The 21171-nt window shown below is 43.5% G+C and overlaps 4 protein-coding genes across 4 annotated transcripts in view; all 4 read left to right on the forward strand.

Annotated features, from left to right (window-relative positions):
• Window positions 1-21171, forward strand: part of LOC132362581 (protocadherin beta-4-like) — a 115454-nt gene that overhangs the window by 50082 nt on the left and 44201 nt on the right. The gene's annotated exons all lie outside the window — the stretch shown is intronic.
• Window positions 2847-5225, forward strand: LOC132362580 (protocadherin beta-7-like). The gene is given in 5 exon segments (XM_059917290.1): window positions 2847-2890; window positions 2892-3682; window positions 3685-4260; window positions 4263-5176; window positions 5178-5225. Coding segments are annotated over 5 exon segments (2373 nt in total).
• Window positions 5051-13966, forward strand: LOC132362578 (protocadherin beta-8-like). Its single transcript, XM_059917288.1, has 2 exons — window positions 5051-5092; window positions 7939-13966. The coding sequence occupies exon 2, from the start codon at window positions 8135-8137 to the stop codon at window positions 10532-10534; it is 2400 nt and encodes a 799-aa protein (XP_059773271.1). The 5' UTR covers window positions 5051-5092; window positions 7939-8134; the 3' UTR covers window positions 10535-13966.
• On the forward strand, window positions 14037-17224 carry LOC132362579 (protocadherin beta-16). The gene has a single exon (XM_059917289.1). The coding sequence runs from the start codon at window positions 14512-14514 to the stop codon at window positions 16909-16911; it is 2400 nt and encodes a 799-aa protein (XP_059773272.1). The 5' UTR covers window positions 14037-14511; the 3' UTR covers window positions 16912-17224.

A 21171-nucleotide genomic window follows, 5' to 3' on the forward strand; every position in this document is an offset into this window, starting at 1 on the left:
AACAGAGTAGTGGCCACCAGAGGAGAAGAGGTGTAGGGGTAGGATGAAATGTGTAAAGGGGGTCAACTGTGTAGTTGAAAACTAAACTTTTGGTGGTGAGCACACCATAGTGTATACAGAAGTCAAAATATAATGTACACATGAAACTTATATAAGGTTATAAACCAATGTTACCTAAAAAAAAAAAAAGTCTCCTTATTGGTAAGGGAAGTAGGAAAATGAGGAGGGAAAGTGCAGAAAACTACTGTATTTTCTTATAAACCTTTTAGTACTATTTGATTTTGAATCAAGGTCATAGATTATTTGAAAAAAGTGTATTTTAAAAGATCAGTAAAATAGAGATCTTGCAAGTCTCCTCAAGGATAAAAAGGAGGGGACTTCCCTGGTGGTCCAGTGGTTAAGACTCCGCGCTCCCGATGCAGGGGGCCCAGGTTCGACCCCTGGTAAGGTAACTAGATCCCGCATGCCACAGCTAAAGATCCCGTGTGCCACAACTAAGACCCGGTGCAGCCAAATAAATAAAATTTTTAAAAAATGTCCTATACTGCCAAAAACAAACAAAAAAGAATAAAAAGGAGATAAAGTACTAAATATTACTAATAAGAATAGAGTTATAACTAGAGATAAATAATGCAATGAGGGCTTCCCTGGTGGCGCAGTGGTTGAGAATCTGCCTGCCAATGCAGGGGACACGGGTTCGAGCCCTGGTCGGGGAAGATCCCACATGCCGCGGAGCAACTGGGCCCGTGAGCCACAACTGCTGAGCCTGCGTGTCTGGAGCCTGTGCCCCACAATGGGAGGGGCCGCGATAGTGACTGGGCCCGTGAGCCACAACTGCTGAGCCTGCGCGTCTGGAGCCTGTGCTCCGCAACAAGAGAGGCCGCGATAGTGAGAGGCCTGCGCACCGCGATGAAGAGTGGCCCCCGCTTGCCGCAACTAGAGAAAGCCCTCGCACGAAACGAAGACCCAACACAGCTAAAAATAAATAAATAAATAAGTAAATAAAGTAGCTATTAAAAAAAAATAATGCAATGAAAACATAATACCAAAATGTTTGCAAATCCAGATAAAATAAATGGTTTTTAAAAGTAAACCACAAGGGCTTCCCTGGTGGCACAGTGGTTGAGAATCTGCCTGCCAATGCAGGGGACACGGGTTCGAGCCCTGGTCTGGGAAGATCCCACATGCCGCGGAGCAACTAGGCCCGTGAGCCACAGTTGCTGAGCCTGCGCGTCTGGAGCCTGTGCTCCGCAACAAGAGAGGCTGCAACAGTGAGAGGCCCGCGCACCGCGATGAAGAGGGGCCCTCACTTGCCGCAACTAGAGAAAGCCCTCGCACAGAAACGAAGACCCAACACAGCCATAAATAAATAAATAAATAAATAAATAAAAATTAAAAAAAAAAGTAAACCACAAATTACTTTAAAAAGAAACAAAACCGGAACAGATTAATAACCAAAAGTAAAATGTAAAAGATAATCATAGATTTACCACCCAAACCCAACCCATTTAAAAGGCAAGTTGTAATAAAGCATGTAGAAACAGATGATAATATAATTATAAAAACTATTCTGTTGCATAAAAATAGATGGAAAGCTTCCTAATCCGTACTACAAGGCCAGGATAGTTTAATACCAAAACCATACAAGTTAAACACACACATTCATATATACACACAGAGCAGCATGGGCCAGAAAAATCCTAAAACTATGTTGGCTCATCAAATCCATCTGTGCATTAAAACAATAATATGTAATGGTTAAATGTCATTTATATCAAGAACTCAAGAATTAAAAAGCTAAAGAATAAATTTCAACAGATGTCAAAAATTACTCTAAAATATTAAAGACTAAAGAAAAATAAGAAAACTTTTTTGATCCAAAAAATAGAGCATTTACCCCAAACTGAGATCAGCCATCATAGTTAAAGATGAAATACTAGGAGCGCTTCCACAAAGGCAAGAATGACACCTGCTTGCTACTATTAATTTTAAGAGTATTCATTGCATACTCTTGGAAATGCCAGTCATGTGAACACTAACATATACATAATTCTTAAATCAGGTGAAGGGTGGAGGATGGGGGGTAGAAAATGTTCCAAAAAATATGGCGGGTAAAGAGTGAAGACCTTGAAACTGGAAGGATTATTTCATTCACAAGAAACTGAAAAAAGGCCAGTTACTCTGAAGGGTGTACAGCATTACTGTTAAGCAGTTTACAAATAAACAAAAGTCTCTCAACCAATATATGTTGACTTTTTGATGGAGACTTCATTTTCTTATATATTCTTTACTATCAATCTTAAAAACAGGAAAAGGTTTTCTTAGGATTAACTCCTGGTGGGAAGCCAGAGTTTAATTTTGTGCACCTAAATTAAGGGAAAAGACTGATTTATTTTTCTGCGAATGCAGACTCACAGAGAGGGATACGATGTAAACATTTACATACTAGGATTACTGTGGCCAGTTGAGGAAAAATATGAAATGAAACAGCAAAGACGCTAGGGGGAAAAAAAAATCACTCCTACTCCAGCTCTTAATCCGCCATCTTTTTGTTCTATTCCTGAAATTGGGAGTAACATCCACAAAACGCAAGGTGGCGCTGCAGGCTAAAAAGAGAACAAAATATTCGCATAAAGGATGTTGCAGATTCCAGTGTTAAGAGGAAAGCTGACCAGACTAGAAAAGTCGAGGAAAGGAAGCTGTGGTAATAGGTGTTGGGAGAAAGTGGGGATCCCTCCCCACAAGCATTGCTATTATCCAGCTCATTTCTAAGGATTTGGCTGATGCCATTTCTGAATTGCTCAAGGCAGAGAAAAAGTGTTTTTGGAAGACTGGTTAAACAAAGAATGGAGGCCAGAGTGGGGCGTGCTGTGCAGCAAAGGCAAGTACTATTTCTTTGTATTTCTGCGAGTGTCTTGGGCTGGCGGGGAACCGCTACTGTACTTTGTGGAAGAGGAAGCTGAAAAAGGCACCTTTCTGGCCAACCTAGCAAATGACCCGGGGTTGGGGGAACTATCAGCCCGGGGACCTAGAATCATTTCAGACCAGGACACAGGATTTTTACTACTCGATCTGCTTACTGGTGATTTATTTCTAAATGAGAAATTAGACCGACAGGAACTGTGTGGCCCCACAGAGCCTTGTGTGCTGCCTTTCCAGTTGTTACTGGAAAAGCCTCTTCAGATTTTCCGTGCTGAGTTATGGGTCAGAGACATCAACGATCATTCTCCAGTATTTCTAGATAGAGAGATTCCCTTGAAAATATTAGAAGGTACCACTCCAGGGGAGGCATTTCTCCTAGAAAGTGCACAGGATTCAGATGTTGGAACCAACAACCTGAGAAACTACACCATCAGCCCCAATGCCTATTTCCACATTAATGTCCATGATAGTGGCGAGGGGATTATCTATCCTGAATTGGTGCTGGATAGACTGCTGGATCAAGAAGAGGTGCCTGAGCTCAGTTTACTCCTCACTGCCTTGGATGGTGGCTCTCCACCCAGCTCTGGAACTGCCCTGGTATGCATCCTGGTTTTGGACATCAATGACAACGCCCATGAATTTGTACAGTCTCTCAACAAGGTGCAGGTGCCTGAGGATAGCCTTGTTGGCTCTCTGGTTGTCACAGTGTCAGCTAGACATTTAGATACCGGAAGTAACGGGGAAATAGTTTATGCATTTTTTATGCTACTGAAAGAATTCTCAAAACGTTTCAAATCAATCCAACATCTGGCAATCTTCATCTTAAAGCTGAATTGAACTATGAGGCAATGCAAACTTATACATTAACTATTCAGGCCAAAGATGGCAGAGGACTTTCTGGAAAATGAACGATGGTGGTTCAGGTAACAGATATAAATGACAATCCACCAGAACTACTCATGTCATCACTTACTACAGCAATTAAAGAAAACTTACCTGAGACAGTCATAGCTGTTTTTAGGATTCGAGACAGAGATTCAGGGAACAATGCAAAGATGGTGTGCTCCATCCAAGACGATCTCCCCTTCGTCCTGAAGCCATCTGTAGAGAATTACTATACTCTGGTAACCGATAGCCCTCTGGACAGAGAGAAAAGAGCCGAGTACAACATCACCATCATCGTCACAGATATGGGGACACCGAGACTGAAAACCCAGCACAACATAACCGTGCTGGTGTCCGACGTCAACGACAACGCCCCCGCCTTCACCCAGACCTCCTACACCCTGTCCGTCCGCGAGAACAACAGCCCCGCCCTGCACATCGGCGCCGTCCGCGCCACAGAGACGCGGGCGCCAACGCCCAGGTCACCTACTCGCTGCTGCCGCCCCTCGACGCGCACGTGCCCCTGGCCTCCGTGGTGGCCATCAACCCGGACAACGGCCACCTGTTCGCCCTGAGGTCCCTGGACTACGAGGCCCTGCGGGCGTTCGAGTTCCGCGTGGGCGCCGCCGACCGCGGCTCGCCCGCGCTCAGCAGCCAGGCGCTGGTGCGCGTGCTCGTGGCGGACGACAACGACAACGCGCCCTTCGTGCTGTACCCGCTGCAGAACGCCTCGGCGCCCTGCACCGAGCTGGTGCCCAGGGCGGCCGAGGCGGGCTACCTGGTGACCAAGGTGGTGGCGGTGGACGGCGACTCGGGCCAGAACGCCTGGCTGTCGTACCAGCTGCTCAAGGCCACGGAGCCCGGGCTGTTCGGCGTGTGGGCGCACAACGGCGAGGTGCGCACGGCCCGGCTGCTGAGCGAGCGCGACGCGGCCAAGCACAGGCTGGTGGTGCTGGTCAAGGACAACGGCGAGCCGCCGCTGTCGGCCAGCGTCACGCTGCACGTGCTGCTGGTGGACGGCTTCTCGCAGCCCTACCTGCCGGCCCCGGAAGCGGAAGCGGCGGACGCGGCGCCGGCCGACCCGCTCACCGTCTACCTGGTGGTCGCCTTGGCGTCGGTGTCGTCGCTCTTCCTCTTCTCGGTGCTGGTGTTCGTCGCGGTGCGGCTGTGCAGGCGGGGCGGGGCGGCCTCGGTGGGTCGCTGCTCGGTGCCCGAGGGCCCCTTTCCGGGCCACCTGGTGGACGTCAGCGGCACGGGGACCCTGTCCCAGAGCTACCAGCACGAGGTGTGTCTGCGGGGAGGTACTGGGACCAGCGAGTTCAAGTTCCTGAAGCCGATTATCACCAATCTCGCATCCCAGAGCATAGGCAGGAAAAGTGGAAGAATATCCCTCATATCAGAATGATTTGGGTTTCTGATAAAGAATGAAAAATAAATGCCGGTGTTACATCTGTGAATATATTCCTATTACGAAATTTATCTCGATTTACCTGTAGAGGAGTGCTTTCACATCATTGCAAGTATTCTTAAGGTCATAGAATAAATTTCTTTACACAGAAAAGGATTCAGCTTCAGCCCCAAGAACACTCCACAAAGCATGGATTGTTTATTGTCACCTTTTGTCTCAATTATGCTTTGTGTGCAGTCTATTCCATGACAAATCTTGTTTGAGATGTTTTTAAATTGGAATTCACTGTTTTCAAATATTATTGCTAGTTTTATTTTCTAAGTTGATTAGAGTGCTCTACAAGTATACCTACCCTAACTTTTTAAAAAAGCACTTACTATGCATCATACACTATTTTAACACTTTTAATTTTAGAAGTAATCCTATGACGGGAGGTATTTTAGAAATGAGCAAATAGATGTTCATAGATGTTCAGTGAGTTCACTAAGGTCACCAACTAATAAATGGCAGAGCTAAGCATCTCTCCTAAATCTTCTGATTCTGGGGCCTTGCTGTGATGCTATACTGTTTTCTCTTGTTAGATATCACCTGGCAAGTTTCTCCCTAATTAAGGAGAAATCTTTTTCTCATACTCATATTCCTGTTCAGTGTTTTGTATATTTGCAAAGAATAAGATATGTATTTGTGGTTTTATTTTCTTATAAACTAATAATCCAGTTTTTCTGGATCAATTATTCAACTATTATTTTTAAAGCTCTGATCTATCCAAATCGCAAGTAAAAAAAATTGAAAGATCAATCTGTGCTTTCTCCTTGTTATCTGAATATGTGACCTTCATTTCACAGAAGAGATTAATGACCATGAATAGAAATATTACATAATTTTGATCGCTTCATTTGTTTATTTTCCTCACATTGCAGAAATTTTCCTACAGTAGTCCCTACCTTTTTAACACATTTTTCTCCTTTAATTTGAAAGTTTATTTTTTAAAGTTTCTATTCAATATACTTCAGTGCTGAATCGGAAAAGTATAAGAAAAAGAATATTTTTAAATATGTAATATTAAAGAGAAACAAATTATCATTGAATTACTTAAAGATTCTGGAGAGTTAAGGAGAAGCTTTGTTATAATCTGTAACTGCTTTTTCTTTAACAGTTATCCAGATCATTTTTGCAGAGCTGTATTCTGAATATATCATAAGCTACTGCTGATAACTCTTAAAATAGTAATATTACTGTGCATTACTAATGGGATATAGTCTAACGACAAAAAAAAAAAAAAGAACCTCACAGCATTAAAATCTTAAGTTGTTTCCATAGCGTCAGGATAAAATTTAGTTTTTCAAGCAAATCAATGGCATGGAAAAGGGGAGGAGGGAGTCTTACACAATGAGAGAAATTAAGACATACCAACCAAATGCAATGGATAGTGGATCTTGTTTAATCTTGATTCAAACAATCATAACAACTTTGAAATAACTGGAAAAATCTGAATATAGATGGGATATTAAACAATATTAACTTAATTTCTTAGGTGTGGTAAGGGCAATGTAGTGGGTTTTTTTTAAGACATTAAAAGTTAGAGATTTATAATGAAGTTTTATGGGTAAAAATTTAGTTTGGGATGTGAAAATGTTGGGAGATAGGGTAAACAATTGTGGCAAAATATTGATAATTGTTCTAGCTAGTTATGAGTATCTGGGGGTTCATAGTACTATTGCCCTTCATTATGGGGTTTGAAAATTTTCAAAATAAAAGGTTTTTAAAAATTGACACTGTAAGAAGAGAAGAGGACACCCTTCTGAGATACAGAATCATCGCTACCATCACAGATTATACATGTATTAGAGAGATTCTCCAGCCTTTCCGGTTTCATCGTTTGATATGATAACTTCATTCTGAAATAATGCTGCTCATGAATTCTTCTACCACGTGAATCTTGGGGGGTTTTCTAGTCATGACAATGGATTAATGCGAACTGAGCTACCTGATGGCATCACATTACATGCCTGGTGTGTGTGTGTGTGTGTGTGTGTGTGTGTGTGTGTGTGTGAGGTTAATCTCTTTCTGCCTCAGTTTCCCCATCTGTAAGGTGAGGAACTCACAGCAGCCCTATGTAGTAAGTACCATTAATATCTCCACCTTAGACAGATGAGAAAACTGAGGCAGAGGTTAAATAACGTGTCCAAGGTTCACAGCTACTAATTATTCCCATAGTTCATGGCACTAAAAGTATATAATTCTGAAAGTTTTCTATGTTATTTTATATATATATTTAAATATATATATATTTAAATTTCTGCATATAGTCTATCTTCTCAGGCAAACTGTTACATAAATGTTTTCTTTTTGCTCCAAACTCAATTAGCATTATTGAAAATAGTCTCTACTAATATCATTTCTCCTGTATGGCCCTCAGACAATTGCCTCAACCTTAGGGTTCAGAGATAGTAAAAATAGTATTGTAACCTTACATAGCTCGGTGATACGTACTGGCAAGAGTTGGGAACATTGGGGAGTTCCCTGGTGGTCCCGGGTTCAGTGCCTGGTCGGGGAACTGAGATCCTACAAGCCAGGATGCTCAGCCAAAATTAAAAAAAAAAAAAAGAGCTGGGAACATTGCATCCATTTTCAACCAAGAAAATGTAAGATCCTCTGAGGACGCGTGGTGGCGCTGCACGATAAGGTACAAACCGGAACCGCAGCTGCGTCTCCATTAACAGGCAAAACTGAACAGCAGAGCCTGGAAGCCCACGGGAAGCTTGGATGCCACAGAAGGAGGACTGGGTCCTCTGTAAAGGACTACTCACTGGAATATTTCTGAAGTACCTTGTGGAATAACTACAGCCTCAGAAACGTACTGAGGCCTTTACAGCTCAGCGGAACCACCCTCGCCAGAGGCTATACCGAGCAAGAACAATGGAGGCCAGCAGGAAGGTCATTTGCAGACAAAGGCAAGTCTTTTTCTTCTTTTTCTTCTTGGGCTTAGCTCAGGCGGGCTCTGAATTTAGGCGTTATTCTGTGGTGGAGGAAACTGAGGGGAGCTCTTTTGTAACCAATTTAGCAAAAGACCTGGGTCTGGGGCAGGGGGAACTCTCCAGGCGGGGAGCTAGGGTCATTTCCAAAGGAAACAAACTGTATTTGCAGCTCGATCAGGAGACTGGGGATTTACTGCTAAATGAGAAACTGGACCGCGAAGAACTGTGTGGTCAGACAGAGCCCTGTATGCTGCGTTTCCAGGTGTTGCTAGAGAATCCCTTAGAGTTTTTTCAAGCTGAGCTACAGGTAATAGACATAAATGACCATGCTCCGGTGTTCATGGACAGAGATATGTTGCTAAAAATATCAGAAAGCAGTCCTCCTGGAACTAAGTTTCCTCTGAAGAACGCTCAGGACATGGATGTAGGCCGAAACAATATTGAAAACTATATAATCAGTCCCAACTCCTATTTTCGGGTCCTCACCCGCAAACGCAGCGATGGCAGGAAATATCCGGAACTTGTGCTGGACAAACTGCTGGATCGGGAGGAGGAACCTGAGCTCAGGTTAACCCTCACTGCTCAGGATGGCGGTTCTCCACCCCGGTTTGGCACCGCTCAGGTCTACATCGAAGTCGTGGACATCAACGATAATGCCCCTGAATTTGAGCCGCCTTTCTATAGGGTGCAGATCCCCGAGGACAGTCCCATAGGCTACCTGATTGTCAAAGTCACTGCTACGGATATAGACATAGGAGTCAATAGAGAGATTTCCTATTCACTTTTCCAGGCTTCAGAAGAGATTAGCAAAACCTTTGAGATCAACGCCATGACGGGAGAAATTCGACTGAAAAAACAACTTGATTTCGAAACAACTCAGTCTTATGAGGTCAATATCGAGGCCAGAGATACTGGAAGTCTTTCTGGGAAATGCACCGTTCTGACTCAAGTCATGGATGTGAACGACAATGCTCCAGAAGTCACCATGTCTGCACTTACCAGGCAGATCCCCGAGAACTCGCCTGAGACTGTGGTTGCAGTTTTCAGTGTTTCAGATCTTGATTCTGAAGAGAATGGGAAAATAAGTTGCTACATTCAGGACGATTTACCTTTTCTCCTTAAATCTTCCATGGAAAACTTTTATACCCTAGTAACAGAGAGACCGCTAGACAGAGAGACCAGAGCAGAATACAACGTCACCATCACCGTCACAGATATGGGGACACCGAGACTGAAAACCGAGCACAACATAACCGTGCTGGTGTCCGACGTCAATGACAACGCCCCCGCCTTCACCCAGACCTCCTACACCCTGTCCGTCCGCGAGAACAACAGCCCCGCCCTGCACATCGGCACCGTCCGCGCCACAGACAGAGACGCGGGCGCCAACGCCCAGGTCACCTACTCGCTGCTGCCGCCCCTCGACGCGCACGTGCCCCTGGCCTCCCTGGTGTCCATCAACCCGGACAACGGCCACCTGTTCGCCCTGAGGTCCCTGGACTACGAGGCCCTGCGGGCGTTCGAGTTCCGCGTGGGCGCCGCCGACCGCGGCTCGCCCGCGCTCAGCAGCCAGGCGCTGGTGCGCGTGCTCGTGGCGGACGACAACGACAACGCGCCCTTCGTGCTGTACCCGCTGCAGAACGCCTCGGCGCCCTGCACCGAGCTGGTGCCCAGGGCGGCCGAGGCGGGCTACCTGGTGACCAAGGTGGTGGCGGTGGACGGCGACTCGGGCCAGAACGCCTGGCTGTCGTACCAGCTGCTCAAGGCCACGGAGCCCGGGCTGTTCGGCGTGTGGGCGCACAACGGCGAGGTGCGCACGGCCCGGCTGCTGAGCGAGCGCGACGCGGCCAAGCACAGGCTGGTGGTGCTGGTCAAGGACAACGGCGAGCCGCCGCTGTCGGCCAGCGTCACGCTGCACGTGCTGCTGGTGGACGGCTTCTCGCAGCCCTACCTGCCGGCCCCGGAAGCGGAAGCGGCGGACGCGGCGCCGGCCGACCCGCTCACCGTCTACCTGGTGGTCGCCTTGGCGTCGGTGTCGTCGCTCTTCCTCTTCTCGGTGCTGGTGTTCGTCGCGGTGCGGCTGTGCAGGCGGGGCGGGGCGGCCTCGGTGGGTCGCTGCTCGGTGCCCGAGGGCCCCTTTCCGGGCCACCTGGTGGACGTCAGCGGCACGGGGACCCTGTCCCAGAGCTACCAGTACGAGGTGTGTCTGAAGGGGGGCTCTGGGACCAGCGAGTTCAAGTTTCTGAAGCCAATTGTGACCAATTTTCAGGGCCATTCCCCTGGCCCAGATATAGAAGAAACCCCCAACTTTAGGAAAGATTTTGGTTTCAGTATTCAGTGACAGTAATTGTTTTTCACGTTCCATATATTTTAAATTGATGATACTTCAAGGTGATGGTTTTTCTGGCAACCTATCATGAACTTTTAAACTACACTAAACTTGCTTGCAAATTTTGTTTTAAAGAATGGTATCTTTTCTTCATTACTGTAAGAAGATTAATGGTCCTAAATCTTGCCTCTCAAAACACTGTTGAAGTCAATAAATGTACAGGTCCTTTCTGGCATAGCTTAGAAGTGTGTTAGATTAAAAAACAGTGGGAAATTAATTCTATATAATTAGTTATATTTCCTTGAGTTTTTCTTATTAGGTTTTAAACCATTAAGTACATAAGAGCAGTACTGCATTAACACACTGAAGCATGCCCAATCAGGAAGGAGAGAGAACTGGTACAGTGAGAATCTGGTTCTTACTTTATTCTGCTCTCATAGCACTTTAATCTTATTTTCTCTTATTAATTGTGCTTCCTTTCATTAATATACCAGTGTTAGTTTTAATATAGTTATTGTAATTGCTTTCCATTTAGTTTCGCTGGTGTAAAAGGGGAGAAAAAGCTACACTGTGTTTATCCAGTGTGATGAAAGGGCATAGTAGGAAATTGGCTTTTCCCACTTGAGAAACATTGGTCATCTTGTGACAGAAAATGCAGTAGCTGTCTAATCTCCGTTCATCTTTTCTTCTTTGGTAACACACTCCAAATTTCATTTAGAGCATTAGTGTGCTTAGTCAAAAGAACATGTTTTCCCAGGCTCCTTGGCAGCTAAAACGGGACATTTGACTACATGTATATGCAAATGTTGTTAGAGACTTCCAAGAAGGCCATTAAAAGGGAGGTGACTCATCGAGGAAGGGGTCCCTTTTTGTCCTTCCCTAACTGCTTCTTGCTGCTTGGAATGTGGGAGTCTTGGTTGGAACACAATCAGTCATATTGAGCCATAAAGCAACACTAAGGATGGAAATAATGGACCAAGACAGTCAGTATAGAATAAACTTTAAAGAGATGAGGATCCCTGATAATCACAGTTATCATGTCATCCCTGGATTGCTCACTTCTGAGCTTTTTTTACATGAGAAATAAAGGAATTTCTATCTCATTTAAGCCACCATCATTTTAGTTTTGTGCTACCTCCAGTGGAATCCAATCCTAATGCTGTCACAGTAAGATTTTTTGTTAAAATGTTATATAATACGATAAAATGGACAGATCTTAAGTGTATAGTTTGATCTAACTGATCTTTGTCAAGTTTTCCTTGATTTCTAATTTAGTTAAGAGTACAGAGTGCTTTACATTCATTATCTTTTTAATCCTCTGCCAAACCCTAAGGAAGTTGGCATGTTATTTCCTTTTACTTGTTCACAATTCTGAAGTAATAAAAGGAAAAATTTGGAATATATTCTAAGTCTACTTGAATGGAATGCCCCAGTTCTTAACCCATACGCTATCACAGCAGGCATTAACTGGTGGCATTGTCTTCCTAACAAAGGAAGTGAAATCCTTCTATTGCATGAATTGAACTCCTATGTAGAAATGTAACTTTTAGTCTGTAGCTTGTTTTTGTTTCTATACCAGAAATCACACTGCTCTGGACCAATAAACCCAAAGTTCTTACAGAAGCACTGACCTAAGTAAGCTGGGTCAGGTACCACAATTGACCTTCATCATGATCGAATCAGCCTGATTACCTTCCTGTACCTTCTCAACGTATCACATTCATTATTGCAGAAATGAAGGCCCTAAATAGGGAGTAGAATTACCCTATGGTTGTATTTCTTGAGTTTTTTTGTACTATTCCTTCAGTCTTTTTCTGTCAGTCCTAATACATATTTTCTCTTTTTTTTGGAAAGTTTATTATATACATTCTGTAAATCCCTTATTCAAATTAAATATACCGTATTCATTTTAGCACACTATTTCTTTGAAAGCAGTTGCTATTCTAGTATTAGCTCTAAATGAAATAACTAATTTCAGAAAAGTATAGGCAATGATGTGGAGGAATTTTTATCACTAAATAATTTAGAGATTCTGGAAATTAAATAGAAATAAAGCTGATAGGCTCCAGTTATTTTCTATTAAAACTAACCATATGTCTTTGACAACACCTCTTAAAAATTATGCTGAAAAAAGATTTAGAGGGTCATAAATGACTTTATCCTGAAAGGATGGCTCACAAGAGCTGAATCAGACATTCTTCAGCATTTGCTGTGATAATCCAATTTTGTAGAGTGATGAATTTTTGTTGACTCAGATGCTGGGTGCATGAAATTTCATTCTTGTGTATTCATTTTCTATTGCTACTATTAAAAATTACCACAAACTTGGTTGCTTAAAACAATAAAAATGCACTACTATATAGTTCTGTAGGTCTGATGTCTGATATGGGTATGACTGGGTTAAATTCAAGATGTCACCAGGGGTGCATTCTCTTCTGGTGGCTCTAGAGGAGAATCTATTTCTTTCTCTTTTCCAGCTTCTAGATGCTGCCTACAGTACTTGACTCATGGCCCCTTTCATCCATCTTCAAAGCCAGCAACATTGTGTCTCTTAGTTCACTTCTTCTGTAATCACATACCCCTCTGACCATAGCCAGGAAAGGTTCTGTCCCTCCCAGATAATCCAGGATAACCTACCCCCCACAAGGTCCTCAATTTACTTACATCTGTGAATTCTCTTTTGCCATGTAACATCTGTAACATATTTACAGATTCTGGGAATTAGGGCATGAACATCTTTCGGTGGGTGGCCATTATTCTGCCTACCGCAGGTTGACTGCTTGGAAGAAAATTATCTGGTCTAGCAGGACCACCTGTGGCCAAAGGAAGGCATACAAAGACCTTTATAACAGAAGTTTAGACCCCATTGATTGAATGCTTTAACCCCAGACAAGGTATTTATCAAAAATTGTTCTACAGATTGTTAACAAAAACATTGGATTTATAAAAACATTATGAATCTTTACTGGAATTCAATTTAAATTTTAAAAATGGAAAATCTGAACTAAAGAGTATTTTGGGGTTTTTTTAGATGATGAAAATGTTCTAAAATTGACTGTGGTGATGGATGCACTACTCTGTGAATATACTAAAAGCCACTGAATTGTAGACTTTAAACGAGTGAATTGTATGATATGTGAATTACATCTCATTAAACCTGTCTTTTAAAAGGAATAAAACAGAAATTATTCTTGTCATGATAAAAAAATCCCAAAACATGCCAGGCCTAACCTTTAGACTGCCTTTTTGGAAATAACTTTCCAATAATTTGAAAGTTTCAAAAACTCATGTCCTCAGGCTTAGGTGTTGGAAAGAAGAGGAAGTAATCTACTCCTTAATAAGGCGTTGATAAAATACTCTCTTTAGAACCATCACTGATTGCAATTTTGCAGTGTCCACTCATCTGTAATTCTATAACATGTACCATGAAAATAATGTACTTGTGAAACTGTTCCCATATTTTTTCAGAAATATTTTGCTCCTAAATTTATATTCTTTCAGCTTAAATGTTAAATTATTTTATTTAATCATTCACCCTGAACAGCTTTAAACAGTCAACATAATGAAAGTTTGCTCTTAGTACTCCTCCTGTGTAACAACACAGCTCTCTCTGAACTCATAAAACCCACAAGAAAATAGAACTAAGTGTTTCATATTACAGAACACGGTTGACACAGTCTATGTGTTACATTTAGGAGAATTTTGCATCCAACGTTAAACCAGAAAAGATAAGACATAGTGAGAACGCATGGTGGCGCTGCAGGTTAAGGTGGTGAGAAACAGAACTGCAGACGTAGCTCCAGGATCCAGCCAATTTCACACTGCCTGGAAGCTTAAGAACAGCTTTCTCGGTCAGAGCACAATGTGTGTGAAACCTCTTTAAAACTGTATTTAGAGACATAGTTCTGACCTGCTATACTGCAGGACCGGACTACCAGGATCCTGGGCATATATGAAGCTCCTGTGAACTCAGTTTTCAGGGAAGAGCAATGGAGATTGGATGGATGCACAATCCGAGACAAAGGCAAGTCCTAGTTTTCTTTGTTGTGCTGAGCATGTATGGGGCGAGCGCCGAGTTGGGGCCCTATTCAGTAGTGGAAGAAACAGAGAGAGGCTCCTTTGTGGCAAATGTAGGAAAAGACCTGGGGCTGGGGTTGACAGAGATGTCCACCCGCGGTGCCCGGATCATTTCCCAGGGGAACAAAGAGCATTTGCAGCTCAAGGTTCAGACTGGGGATTTGCTCATAAATGACAAACTAGATCGAGAGAAGCTATGCGGTCCGAGTGAGCCTTGCATACTACATTTCCAAGTATTAATGGAAAAACCGTTAGAGATATTTCAGGCAGAACTGAGAGTGCAAGACATAAATGACCATTCCCCCGTGTTCACTGAAAGAGAAATGATTCTAAAAATACCGGAAAACAGTCCTATAGGAATTGCGTTCCCTCTGAGTAATGCTCTGGACTTGGATGTAGGCAGCAACAATGTTCAGAACTATAAAATCAGCCCCAACTCCCATTTTCGGGTTCTGACCCGAAATCGCAGCGACGGTAGAAAATACCCTGAGCTGGTGTTGGACAAAGAGCTGGATCGGGAGGAGGAGCCTGAAATCTCATTAACCCTGACAGCGCTGGATGGCGGCTCTCCGCCTCGGTATGGAACCGCCCAGGTGCGCATTGAAGTGGTGGACAGTAACGATAACGCCCCTGAGTTTGAGCAGTCGCTCTACAAGGTGCATATTCCCGAAGACAGCCCCGTAGGCTCCCTGGTTGTCACTGTCTCTGCCAGCGATGTAGACAGTGGAGTCTATGGAAAAATATCATACACATTCTTTCAGCCTTCAGAAGATATTAGCAAAACTTTGGAGGTAAATGCTATGACAGGCGAAATTCGACTGAGAAAAAAAGTAGATTTTGAAACAGTTCTGTCTTACGAAGTGGACATCAAGGCCACTGATGGGGGAGGTCTTTCAGGAAAATGCACTCTTCTCCTGCAAGTAGTGGATGTGAATGACAATCCTCCAGAAGTGACAGTGTCTGCACTCACCAATCCCATCCCAGAGAACTCCCCTGACATTGTAGTTGCTGTTTTCAGTGTTTCAGATCCTGACTCTGGGGACAATGGGAAAACTATTTCCTCCATCCAGGATGACCTTCCTTTTCTTCTAAAACCTTCAGGCAAGAACTTTTACACCTTAGTAGCCCAGAAAACACTAGATAGAGAAGAAAGAGACGAGTACAACATCACCATCACCGTCACAGATATGGGGACACCGAGACTGAAAACCCAGCACAACATAACCGTGCTGGTGTCCGACGTCAACGACAACGCCCCCGCCTTCACCCAGACCTCCTACACCCTGTCCGTCCGCGAGAACAACAGCCCCGCCCTGCACATCGGCACCGTCCGCGCCACAGACAGAGACGCGGGCGCCAACGCCCAGGTCACCTACTCGCTGCTGCCGCCCCTCGACGCGCACGTGCCCCTGGCCTCCCTGGTGGCCATCAACCCGGACAACGGCCACCTGTTCGCCCTGAGGTCCCTGGACTACGAGGCCCTGCGGGCGTTCGAGTTCCGCGTGGGCGCCGCCGACCGCGGCTCGCCCGCGCTCAGCAGCCAGGCGCTGGTGCGCGTGCTCGTGGCAGACGACAACGACAACGCGCCCTTCGTGCTGTACCCGCTGCAGAACGCCTCGGCGCCCTGCACCGAGCTGGTGCCCAGGGCGGCCGAGGCGGGCTACCTGGTGACCAAGGTGGTGGCGGTGGACGGCGACTCGGGCCAGAACGCCTGGCTGTCGTACCAGCTGCTCAAGGCCACGGAGCCCGGGCTGTTCGGCGTGTGGGCGCACAACGGCGAGGTGCGCACGGCCCGGCTGCTGAGCGAGCGCGACGCGGCCAAGCACAGGCTGGTGGTGCTGGTCAAGGACAACGGCGAGCCGCCGCTGTCGGCCAGCGTCACGCTGCACGTGCTGCTGGTGGACGGCTTCTCGCAGCCCTACCTGTCGGCCCCGGAAGCGGAAGCGGCGGACGCGGCGCCGGCCGACCCGCTCACCGTCTACCTGGTGGTCGCCTTGGCGTCGGTGTCGTCGCTCTTCCTCTTCTCGGTGCTGGTGTTCGTCGCGGTGCGGCTGTGCAGGCGGGGCGGGGCGGCCTCGGTGGGTCGCTGCTCGGTGCCCGAGGGCCCCTTTCCGGGCCACCTGGTGGACGTCAGCGGCACGGGGACCCTGTCCCAGAGCTACCAGTACGAGGTGTGTCTGACGGGAGGCTCTGGGAGTAATGAGTTCAAATTCTTGAAGCCGATTCTCCCCAACCTCCCGCCCCAATGCCCTGGGAAAGAAATAGAGGAAAATCGTACCTTCTACAATAGCTTTGGGTTCAATATTCAGTGACCGTAATTAACTTTTATATCTCATAGGTATGTTGTTTTGTGGCACTTCCATACCAACATTATTTCCCCCAAAATGTGTGTGTTTGAAGTTGTACTGATGTTACTTTATGTTTTCGCATGTTCTACCCACCTTTACTTTTAAGTGAATGTTTATCTTTACCTGTGGTTGTAGTTAGATAGCAATTTATTCTCTAACCAAGGAGGTCTTAATTTGTAATTAATTTGCCTCCTTAAATAATAATACCAAATCAGTTTTTGCTCATGGCCCTCTCTCCAGTTGAACTCTCATTCACAATTAGGCTTATGATAAAATAAAGCAGACCACTTTCAAAGTATTTCAAGTGTTCAAGTATTTCTTCATTTTATTTCTTTCTTGTGGTTTTTCTTGTGGTTGAATAATGGTTGCTATTCAGAAATGTCATTCTTCTTTCTCTAAATTCACCACTTTTTAGTTAACATTTTAAAATGCTTATTACTGCTGAAAATATACCTGAAAAATCATGTCCTATGATACAATCATAAACATAAACACCTTGTTAGAATGGGCCAGAAGGCAATTTTCTTAGTGTCTCTTCCTTACTCAGCCTGGAGGGTTATTCTGAAGACACATTAATATTGTGGCCACCCACAGAATACTGGAATATGAAGTTATAATTTTCCAGATGTCTCATTAATGTTACAAAGGTAAAATGCAACCTAGTTGAATACAGGCTCCCGAATAATAATTTGTTTACTGTAGAGTGGACTTGTTTGCTAATGTGTATAATTTTTTGCCTCCTGTGTTATCCCAGAATTTAATATATATACACTGGGCACTAATTTTCAAACTTTAAAAAATCACAGGCAACTGAAAAATTATATTGTATATATTATATAACATACATGTTTTGTATGAAAGAAATGTTTTGTGAACAGTGCTTAGCTTTTTTTGTGATACAATCCGAAATTGCCTGTATTATTCCATTCTATTTAATTTTCAAATGTGGTCATGATCCACTAAATTGATTTCATGACCTACTAATGGGTAGCAATCCAAAGTTTCAAAACCACTTTTCTCAGATATTTGTAGAGTACTGAAAAGTATGAAAAGATAGTCCTTTAACATTCTAATTTTCGAAATTTTTTCAAGTCATTGTAGGAGGAAGTTTTGTTTCATGCTGTACAAGTACCAACCAACCACTCTTGCCTTTAGTAACCTGACTATATTACAGAAGAGAAAGCCTTCATTGTTGGGGGAGGATCTTTCTAATGAATTTCATCAAAAAGTCTAAAGTCTGTATGTTGTGGAAGGAAAATGTAGATGAGCAAAATGAGTAAGGGTATAGAAGGAAAGGAAGTGTGTGTGTGAGAGAGAGAGTAGGCATGAGAAAGAGGAGGTGCATGAGGGTGAGTAAAATGATTGCTTTTATGCCTGAGGTGGGGCCACAGACTGGAGTCAATGCCACGCACTGCCTCTTGAAGATATTCTAATCTTAACATTATAGAGGGGCTGGGTATTAGTCAGTTAATAATGCCTGGAAGTCAAACCTCTTGCTCTAACATATCCAAAATAATCTAATGTTTACTGTCCTTGAATGCTAAAATTTCACCACCAGTTCTTTCGAACTGTGTGGACTGATTAATTACTCTTTGAATTCAAGAAAAATGGAGGGAACAAAAGTCTCTCCATGCAGGCTAACTAAATTCTAATTTTCTATTTTCAGAAGTGGAACTTGGAGTAAGTTCTTCTTCCCTAAACAAAAACTTCCTTACATAGAGAACAAAAATTCATATTAATCAAAATTAAGTATTAAGGTTACCTCCTGTGTTTACTGTTCTTAGTGGGGAAAAGATGGAGGACTACTAGCTTAAAGAGATATACAGTGTTATAGCTGTCAACAACCAAGGTGGGAGTGTTCTATCAGCTTGTTTTCCCAGTAAGCTTGGTCTCTCTCATCTATAATGGGGGAGGGGGAAAGAACAGCTCAGGCAGAAAATCTAACAGGTGCAACAGCAGAGAAAAGGACGAGGTACTTGTCCTCTTGCTTCGAGTTTTTCCAGCTCTCTGAACAGGAGGACTTGTCTATTTCTGGAAAGAACTATGTGTTTCCTGACTCTAATGGAGAGTGGCCAGGCCTTCAGGAGCTCAGATGCCCAGATATAAGTAAACCAACCAGTTCTCTTACAATGTATTGCTAAAAACAGATTTTGCTCTTATGCTTCAGATACCTTATTTATAGTTAAATATAAACCAGTGCATAGGAATCCAACTGTATCAGCCAATTTTATATTAAAGGACTGTAAGTTGTCCAGTGGGAAGAGGTCACTTACAAAATGGAGATGCAAGAGACTGCTCAGCCTCCCAGAATTGATTTTCTTGAAAACCCTTACCAATAAGAACAAAATAACACTTTAGGTTGGAATTTGCCAAGAGTATGGGAAAGAAAGGACATAAGGACATTTTCACTTACAAACACATTGTTTTCCTCATCTCCTTTCTACTTCAAGTCCCTATACTACTACTGCATTCCTGCATCCACTGATTAGTCTAACATGGCCTCTCAGTCCTCTGCTCCAGTTGTCATTAGTGCCTTGGCTACATGCTGTACTTTTTCACTACCCAGAACTGTTCTTTCTATGAAATATGATTTCAAATCTCTCCCTCTGAGAACACAACCTTCTATGCCTTTAGCCCTCTCATCCTGCTACTCCTGTCACATCTTGTCTTTGACCTTGTCATGACCTCCATTCCATGATGCTACTACCACCTATCAACACCCTCCTGTTTTAATTTCCTTCCCAGCCCCCTGACTCCCTGTTTTACCACTCCCAGTCACTTCATGCTCATATTCTAAATTCTCTTGTTCAACTTGCCTTCACTCTAGGATTTCCTTCACCACCTGATGAAACTCCACATTACATGAATATAGTTATCTCTTTTCTCTTACACCTGGGATGCTTCACTCTATAAGACAAACTTAGAAAATTATCAATACTATTGCCACTAAGTTTATCACACCCAAACTTAATTGGGCTTTCAAGATCAAGAAATCTTTTTATATTTTCCTAATCAGCTTTCTCTTTTATTCTCCATAACAACTACTTCAAACCTACTTATCTTACTTTAAACTTCTCACCCTACTACTTACACAACCCCTTTTAGCAGATGAACTTGCTTAATACCTTAAAGAGAAAATAGAATCCATCAGATGGGAATTATCTCAATTTCCTGTCCCCAAACCTATACTCTTGATAGCATATGTACTTGGAAAATTTCCTCTGCTAAGGTCCCTTCCACCTAAGTCCAATCCCTTCATATATAGGATCCCTGGATCCTATTTTGACCACTTTCTAGGGGCTTCACAGTGATTACATCCTTTCTTGTGTATCTTAATTTTCTGCCTCTTTACTCAATACTGCAAATTAGCATTTAAAAACATTTCTCTAGGCTTAAAAAACCCTCCTGAGTCTAAATTCCCCTCCAGATACCAATCTACTTCTTTCTTTTGCAGCTAAATTTCTCAAAAGGGTTGACATTTTTATTTCCTTATCCCTCTCACTTTTCATCCCAGTGAAATCTAATTTTTATCACAACCACTCTACTGAAAACTGCTACTGTAAAGCTCATCAAAGATTTCTGTATAAGTTAGGTAAGGTTACACTACTGAAATAGAGCAGCACAACTACACAGTGGCTTGTAAAAGTATGTATCTCTTTCTTGTACCAGCCGCAATGTAAATGATTGGGTAGATAGGGCAGCTTTGCTCCTCATGGTCCTTCTGGAACCAAAATTTGTTTCAAGTAATTCCTCTTACATTCCCTGTTTCAGTGTATAATCTACATGACTTGTAGCTGGGTCACTGCCACATCTGGGTTCTAGCTGGCTAGGAGGGAAGAGACACATACAGATGTCTTCCATTCCAGACCCAGAGGTAGCAAATAAAAATTCTGTTCACAATCTGTGAGAACTTAATTAGCCACACCTAACTACAAGGGAGGCTGAGTCACCATGTGCCTGGGTACAGTTCTATTACTATATAGAAAAGGAGAACAGATTTTGGCAGACATCTATCAGAATCCTCCACAATGACCATCTTCTTAAATCCAATGGACCATTTTAATACTTATTTTTCTTGAGTTTTCTGAAGGATTTGCTACTGTTGGTCTTCCTCATCTCCTTGAAATGCTATTTGCTTTTAGTTTCATGATTCTGAACTCTGCATCTTCCTTGTCATTTTTAAAAAATGCTTCCTTACCTCTCCTTTAAATGAAGATGTTTCTC

Source organism: Balaenoptera ricei, chromosome 3 (genome assembly GCF_028023285.1).
Source record: "Balaenoptera ricei isolate mBalRic1 chromosome 3, mBalRic1.hap2, whole genome shotgun sequence".
NCBI lineage: Eukaryota > Metazoa > Chordata > Mammalia > Artiodactyla > Balaenopteridae > Balaenoptera > Balaenoptera ricei.

Coding starts and splice junctions, on each gene's coding strand:
- LOC132362578 (XM_059917288.1), top strand. CDS start 8,135: ATGGAGGCCAGCAGGAAGGTCATTTGCAGACAAAGGCAAGTCTTTTTC.
- LOC132362579 (XM_059917289.1), top strand. CDS start 14,512: ATGGAGATTGGATGGATGCACAATCCGAGACAAAGGCAAGTCCTAGTT.